This window comes from Labeo rohita, chromosome 7 (assembly GCF_022985175.1).
Source record: "Labeo rohita strain BAU-BD-2019 chromosome 7, IGBB_LRoh.1.0, whole genome shotgun sequence".
Classification (NCBI taxonomy): domain Eukaryota; kingdom Metazoa; phylum Chordata; class Actinopteri; order Cypriniformes; family Cyprinidae; genus Labeo; species Labeo rohita.
Genome location: NC_066875.1, coordinates 32,691,931 through 32,700,418, shown reverse-complemented (window position 1 = coordinate 32,700,418; position 8,488 = coordinate 32,691,931). Strand labels below are relative to the sequence as shown.

The window sequence follows — 8,488 nt, the reverse complement described above, 5'->3', positions numbered from 1 at the left end:
GGGCTACGTAATAAAGTAACAAAACAAGTCACCTCGTTGATTAGTGTAAAATTGACATCAAAAAAATTGTCCACCACAACGTATTTCGATGGACTAGTTACCTAGCATCTTATTATATATATTGATGATATATTAGCATGATGCCTTCATTTTAACATCTGTCCCCAGATCTTTGTATTTCTTACCAGTTCTTTGTTTTTCCAAACGGTGCTTTCTAATAAGGAAGATCCTGAACTTCTACCACAAATAAAAGTTTTTATATTAAAAATAATCCTTTATGCTATTTAGTCACAGCCGTAATCTTTTCTAACTGCTGCCTATGAAGAAAATTTTTTCATGATATATTTGCTGTATTTTCTGTATATTAGCTGTATATCTGAGCAGCAGCACTACCTCAAATCAATCAGTCAATCTATCTATCTATCTATCTATCTATCTATCTATCTATCTATCTATCTATCTATCTATGTGTGTGAGTTTCAAAATAAACCCTTATTTCATTCTGTTTCACTCTTCTAGACTTTTATAAGATTTATAAGATTTAAAATATTTGACTCTTACCTACATCATTCTTATCAAAATAGAAAAATAACTTCTATTTTCTGAAATTTACTTAGCACTTAAAATATAGTGAATTTCATCAGCATCACTCCAAAAGAATTTAACATAAATGAAGTGTATCATTTTAAAGTATATTTCACTTTGTTGTATTTTTTTTTTTTTTTTTAATTATGTCACTTTCCAGGTAATATTCTCAAAAAGGTTACTCCAGTAGTGTTTACTACGAAACAATAAAGAACAATAAATCAAAAGTCTAAAATACTATTTTTGCATTATTGCCATCTTTTAACGCCACTGAGACTTCCTTATTATTAGCCCCATGCATTTCTGCATCTGCATACTAACATTATGTATGGTGTTCTCATTGATGAAAGTCGAACATAATGACAATTTACATATTATTTATTATACAAAAAAAAAAAGAAAAAAAAAAAAAAAAATCTTAGAGTGAATTACAGGTGAATTCAGGTTATATGGGACACTTTTTTCCCAGTCATTTCAATGGCAAAAGTGTCCCAGTTTACTTACCCATCCTACATGTAAGATATTTCAAGTATTATAAGCTCCATTAAAAATTTTGCCAGCCCTTCACAGAAAAAAAAGTGTAGGTCTACACAGTAAATGAGACCAGATGCCACAGTCCGGTCACCCTCATTGGTCTTATTCTTACTTTGGTGGCAGGATCCTGACACTCATGTGGGCTGGAAAAAGTTAATATTAAAGTTAATATTAATAAGTTAATAAATTAATATTAAAGTAAGGTTTTGACTCCGCACAGTACTGACAATGCACTGCTTTTATTTGAACACAATGTATTTTAAACATAATATATTTCTGTGTTTTTATCAACCTGCATGCGTTCCTTTCCTCTGCCAGAAACGAAAAGCAATGCTTTAAAGAATGTTTGCAATCAAGTTCTCTAATCTCAGTACTGTTTGTCTGTGAGCAAACTGAGCACCCTCTGCAGAGCCAATGAATGGAGCCTGATGTCCAGCAAAGCGGAGCTGGACACCCAACCACACCCTAACCATACCAGTTACCCTATCACTAAACATAACTCCACCCATTAGATCCAAGGGGAGTTAGATGTCATTTGGTTCTGCAGTGAACACTATACTTGCCTATCACCAATTTCAGTGACACACAGCACGCGAATCAGCACTATTTCAGTAAAGAGGGATAATCGAGAATGGTTGAATAGGCCTACATTTGAATCACAATTACTTCTAAATGTTCCACTTCTTATTTCTAAAATGCTTGTGTCATGATGTGAAGTCTTTAATAATCTATAGAACGGGGGTAATACAAGGCAGGCAGGACACACACATAGCACTGCCATGTAGACGTATAACACCAGACAAGGAAATGTGGGGCAGATAACACTTTAAATACAGGACTAAACAAGGGGTAATTAATGGGACACAGGTGAATCAAATGACACAATTAAATGATATGGAAAACTAGGTCACGGAGCACATGTGGAGAAAAAACACACATAGACAATCCATGGGCTTGACAGCTTGTTAAGCAAGTTTTAATGTATGTAATCTTGTAAAGTATGCTGTACTCATCTAAATAAATTCAATTTGTCTTATATTTTTGTCCATAGATGCTCTTGGTTACTAATAAATATTCACCTTTTGATTATTACTGTTGCCTCAAGGAAGTCTGTGTTTGATTTTTAATTTTTTAAATATAGTCATTTTTAAACAATAGTTGAGTTAAATAAAACAATCCAGCATGGGACAAACATTATACCCAGCTGGGTCAAAACAACCCAGTATGTGTTCTGTTCAATATTTAACCAGTGCTGGGTTGTCAAATAACGCTTGTTTTTAACTCAGTAGTTATTCGTTTTTAACTCAGTTCACTGGGAATTTGGGCTGGATGGATTTATCCACGGCTGAATGAGACTAAGTGGAACGTACACAATAAAGTATACTTTACCTGAGTAAAAACACCTAAATGCTACCCGTTTGCATAAGCCGAAGCCAAACACATATTTGGCTTTGGCGCCAGTATATTTAATTTTCCACATTATGCGTTCCGCTTATGCCAAGGTCGCATATCTTTCATTTTACTTGTTCCGATCCTGAGTAAGTATACCTGTATAGCAAGCCATTTTAGCTTAAAATATTCCCCGCTTTACTCGTCACAATTGCATTTTTACTAGTAGAGATCTAAAACTGAAGTTTTACTAGTATGAATTCCAATTAGAGAGCTCTACAATTTAATTCTTAATTCTCTATATAAATTTTACTAGTAAGAATTCCAATTAGAGAGCTCTCTAAAAAAACATTACTAGTAAAAATACAATTACAGAAATCTATAATACAATGTTTACAGTAAAAAACTGAATTTAAGACCTTTCCAACTGGAATTCTTACTAGTAAGTACTAAATTGTAGAGCTCTATTTCAGTTGTTAGTAGTAAGAATGTAATTCCAGAGCTCTGTAATTTGGTTAGAGAGCTCTATAATTCAGTTGCTGTAGTAGTACAAATTGCATTAAAGAGCTCTTGAACTTTTAAAATTTAATTAGAGAGCTTTCTAAAAAATTGTTACTATTAAGCAATTGCAAAGCTCTTTAATTCAGTTAGAGAACTCTCTAACTGAATTGTTACTAGTAAGAATTGTATTAGAGAGCTCTCTAACTGTAATTCTTACTAGTAAGAATGCAGTTGTATTATGTAATTGCATTCTTACTTGTACAAATGTAATTGTAGAGCTCTACAATAGTGATTCTTACTAGTAAGAATTGCATTGTAGAGCTCTCTATTCAACACAGCCTCACTATAACAAAAGCGAACATAGTAACCAAGTAGACAGGAGAATGAACTCATAGGAAACAGGAACTTAAATACATTTGATAATTAATAACAGGTGGAGGAGTAATCAATTAACTAAACAAGAACAGGAAAATGACCAAATAAGCAAACAGGAACTGGGGGTAAAACAAGTCTAGAATCCTGACAATATGATTGGTAGGAAACCAGTAACAATTTGAAAGTTAGAAAATTACAAATTTTAATGCATGTAATATTGTAAACTATGTTGTACTCATACAAATAAACTCAATAGTTCTTATATTTTAGTCCATAGGTGTTCTTGCTTATAAATTTTCACCTTTTGATTATTACTATTCAGGCCCAGTTCTACTGGAGTGCTAGAGGGTGCTAAGCTCCCTCAAACAAAATCAATAGCACCCTCAGTTAAAACTGTAATAATGGAAATTCATTGCAGATTTAGCAAACTATCCAGTGCGCATTATGGTTTGCATTTTTAAACAGTTTTAAATAGTAAAAAAAAAAAAGAGTTTTTGTTGAGGTTACGTTATTGTGTTCAGCACAAATCATCTCATTATAACAAAGTAGACATGTTGTAAATAAGAGAGATTCAAACTTCATTGGCTAGAGCACCCTCAGTGATTTGATTCTGGAACTGGGCCTGTTACTGTTGCCTCTAGGAATTCTGTGTGTGATTTTTTAAATTTCTAAATATAGTAATTTTTAAACAATAGTTGAGTTAAAACAACATTTTACCTAACCAGCTGGGTCAAAATAACCCACCACTGAACGTAGTTTTACGACTGCCCCATAACAAATTCAGTGCACAGGTCCCTGAGTTCCTAGCGACATGCTTAGTGGTGTGTGTGGAACAACAACATGAGTAAATGATGACAATTTTATTTTTTATGTGGACTATCCTATTAACAGCTTAATTAATTTTCTTTGCTGTATCCTTTCTTAAAATCTGTGCTTTAACTGTAAAAATTAGCATTTCTGTGTGATATGCAATATTACCATTGTTAACTGCATATTAGTATTTTTTTTGTTCTGTTTTATATATGAAGGTATTTACTTCAATTTAAGGCTCTAACCTCAAAAAAAAAAAAAAAAAAAAAAAAAAAACTTATACAGGGAATGTGGGCAGGATGGACTGGATTTGTCCATGGTCGAATGAGACTAAGTGGAACGTGGACAATAAAGTATGCGTTACCTGAGTATAAACACCGAAATACTACGCTTTTCCGTAACCCGAAACTGAACACACTTTTGGGTTTCGCTCAAGTATATTTAATTTTCCACATTCTGCGTTCCGCTTATGCCAAAATAGCATATCCGTAACTTTCCTTGTTCCGATCCTGAGTAAGTATAAGTATCGTGAGTAGGTATGCTGAGTCTTAGACAGAAGCCAAAAGCTTTGAAAGTGCTCACCAACTTGCCAACAGGAGAGAAACACAAGACCAGAAGCAAACGTAAGAGTTCTTGTTCCATACAATGAAATTTTTAGTAGCATATATAGCATACTTTTAGTAAGCAGTCTTTCACAGAAACATGGAACCAATAACATTAATTTCATCTTTGCAGTGTTGAGTGTAATTGTGAAGAACTTTTCTTCTTTTGTGTGCAGGCTATGTTTCTTATGCCAGTGTCTGTAGGGATCCTTTTCAGTCTCTCACTGAATTTATGGCTCTGTGAGGCTGCAAGTGTGATCATTTGTAAGTAATAAATGTAGTCATTTATTAGCTGGTGTGTGGTGAGCGCACTGGTGCCGTTGTACTGTGGCTGCTGTCGTATCATCCAAGTGGATGCTGTACACTGGTGGTGGTTGAGGGTGTACAGCAGTATACAATAAAGCGCTATATACATATCCCATTCATTCATTCATTCATTCATTCATTCACAATTTGTTTGGATTTGAAAATAATTTGTTTTGACTTGAAAATTACATTTTTATCACAATATATTCTACTAAGTCTTTATGTCTCACATTGTAGTGGATCAACAAGACGTACCATATATCAAAACCGGTGATACCAAAGCCAATCTTGAGGATGCAGTACTTCAGGGCAGAATTAAATATGCTGCTCGAAGCTGCAAGGAACTGCACGAAAAGTATCAGGTTTATGACGGTACGCTTATTTTATGTTAATATTTTATCTTAAGCAACAACTGCGTTGAAGTGACTCAGGAATGCTTCTGTTCATGCAGATGGCCTGTACTATCTGAACTCATCAAGAGGAGTCCTTTACCAGACGTTCTGTGATATGACCACTGCGGGCGGCGGCTGGACACTGGTTGCCAGTGTTCATGAAAACAACATGTATGGAAAGTGTACTGTTGGTGATCGCTGGTCTAGTCAGCAGGGCAATGACCCAAACCGGCCTGATGGTGACGGGACATGGGCAAACACAGTCACATTCGGAACAGCAGAGGCCTCTACAAGTGATGATTATAAGGTATTTTTATTACATTTATGGTTTTACAACCCAAGTTAAATAGGAGCAACATAAAGGACACTGAGACACTGTTTCCTTTCTGTCACAGAATCCTGGATACTATGATATTGCAGCACAAGATGTGTCTGTGTGGCATGTTCCTAATAATAATGAGTTGGAACAGTGGTCTGCTACATCCCTCCTGCGATACCACACTGAAAATCACTTCCTAACCCTCTATGGAGGAAATCTTTTCAATTTATTTAAGGTCAGAAAAACTGACACCAGATTTGAATTTGAAACATTCAAACAAATATTGTTGAAGATGATCATTTTGTGAAATTACACAAACATTGAATTTTTATCTTCATTTTCCCAGAAATACCCAGTGAGGTTTGGAGCCGGGGCATGCCTCGCTGATAATGGACCTGCTATTCCAATAGTGTATGACACTGGAAATGTGGATTTCAACACTAAACTGTATGGTCCCCATGCAAGAGGTATGGCAATAACTCTTGAACCAGTATTTTTTCAAATATTTTTAAAGGAAGTAGCTACATTAATAGACCTTAGTCAGGGTAGTGCCATATTTAATTTTTAATGAAAAGGCCGATAATGCGTTCTAATGCATTGCACTGTTGTTTAACAACATTCCCCTGTTCAGCTGTTAAAACGTGTTTCTAGAAAAAAACTTTCACTAGAAAAAAACAGTATTGATTTAATATGGCATCTACGCTGACTAAGGTCTATTGACAGTCAGGAAATTGTGTATTTGTCAGTTTTTCACTGATTTTCACACACATTTGTCATGTTTGCTTAGACCTACCATGAACATCATCTGTGATATTTTCTGTGCATGTTTTTTTTTCAGCTTTTTTTGAGCCTGGATTCATCACATTCAGAGTCTTTAATAATGAAAAAGCACCCATGGCTCTTTGCTCAGGTGTCAGACCAACCGGCTGTGACACTGAACATGTGAGTTAAAATAATTTGATGGATTATATGAACCAATGTCAATAGACACATTCTGTTAATCACCACATAATGCACTGATAATACATTAACAACGGAAATAAACCAAGTACATATGTATGTTTTGTTGATAGTAATGTACTCATGTTGTTGCAGTTCTGTATTGGTGGAGGTGGACACTTTCCTGAGGCTGCCCCTAGACAGTGTGGGGATTTTACGGGCTTCGACTGGGATGGCTATGGTACTAATACAGATTGGAGTGCTTCCAAAGAGATGACCGAAGCAGCTGTGCTTCTCTTTTATCGCTGAAACTCTGATCAGCTTCCTGTCATTCTTTCCAAGATATTCTATACTGATTAACACTTGAATGTTACATGCACATTTATTTGCTGAAATATATTTCTTTACAAAATATATATCTTTTATATTGGTGTGTAATTAGTGTGTATGGTGATTGTAACTAAAAGAACAACCAATCAGATTAGCCATTTATTGAGCTTCTAGTCTATATCTAACACCTCTCAATGTCCATGGGTTTTCTTTTTCTTTGTTCAGAAGTGGATACAAATGTATTATGTTCAAATAAAACCAGTGGGTTGTCAATACTGTTCAGTCATCAGAGTCAAAATGTACCTTATTTTAATTTCTAGACTTTATTTCCCATCACACGCACCTGACACTCATCAGACCTCATCACCAGCTCCATAAATAGAGCAGACACTCGCAGTCACTGTCTGTAATTGATGATCCTGTTCTCGACGATTGCTAAATCCAGTTACCTCTTTAAATTTGATCTCCAGTTTTCTTGATAATCTCAAGACCTGCTAGTCCTCCAAGCTGTTATTCAGTTATCTCAGTGTGTTCCCCTTGTGGAGGATAGTTCATAAAACAATGTAGTCTATAACCTTTTTTTTTGATAGTGTATCATTTTAAAATATATTTCACTAACCTTCTTTTTGACAGTATTTTTATTATAGGTCCATGTCACTTTCCATATAATACTCTCAAAATGGTTACTCCAATAATGTTTACTGCAAAAGCTGAAAGACAATTAATCAAAAGTAAAAATCAAAACAAAAAACAAAAAAACTATAACTGTAATTGCTGTCTTTTATATCAACTCCATTGATACTCACTTTTTATTAGCATGGTGCTCTTCGATGTGAGACCAGCAGTAAAGGGTAAAACTACAAACTAGTGTTTTTTTTTCAACAGTATACATATTGATTTTCCATGAACTGAAGTTCACAAGTTAATAAAACATCCAAAAAAAAAAAAGTTTTTGCATGATGGTGTTACATAGTTACAAAACTTTTCACTGATGAAATTCAAACAACATCATGTTTACAGTTGCAGGGTCCAGATTATTTACAAATGATTTCCATACTACAAAAAAGTCTTAGAGTGAATTATAGATGAATTTTGGTTAATTGGGATATTTTTGTCATTGTTTTGAAGAATGTTTGTAAGCAAACAATTTTGTTCACCTTTAACTTCGACTGTATAGACAAAAAATTATCAAAAGGCAATTATCATTCTGTTTCTCTTTCTTTTTAAATTATTTACTTTTTGTTGTTGTTCCACAGAAGATAGAAAGGTTTGGAACAACATGAGGGTTAATAAATTATAGAAAGTCATGAGGGTGACAACATGAGGGTTAATAAACAACATGAGGGTTAATAAACACTGAAAGTCATGACATTAATATTGATCTTTCATTAGACTCTTATTGAATT

The 8,488-nt window shown here is 34.4% G+C and overlaps 1 protein-coding gene across 1 annotated transcript; it reads left to right on the top strand.

The window, feature by feature from the left end:
• Window positions 1-4,735: 4,735 nt before the first annotated feature.
• Window positions 4,736-7,468, top strand: LOC127168501 (intelectin). Its single transcript, XM_051115423.1, has 8 exons — window positions 4,736-4,817; window positions 4,973-5,060; window positions 5,340-5,474; window positions 5,554-5,801; window positions 5,890-6,048; window positions 6,160-6,280; window positions 6,652-6,755; window positions 6,909-7,468. The coding sequence occupies exons 2-8, from the start codon at window positions 4,976-4,978 to the stop codon at window positions 7,059-7,061; spliced, it is 1,005 nt and encodes a 334-aa protein (XP_050971380.1). The 5' UTR covers window positions 4,736-4,817; window positions 4,973-4,975; the 3' UTR covers window positions 7,062-7,468.
• Window positions 7,469-8,488: the final 1,020 nt, after the last annotated feature.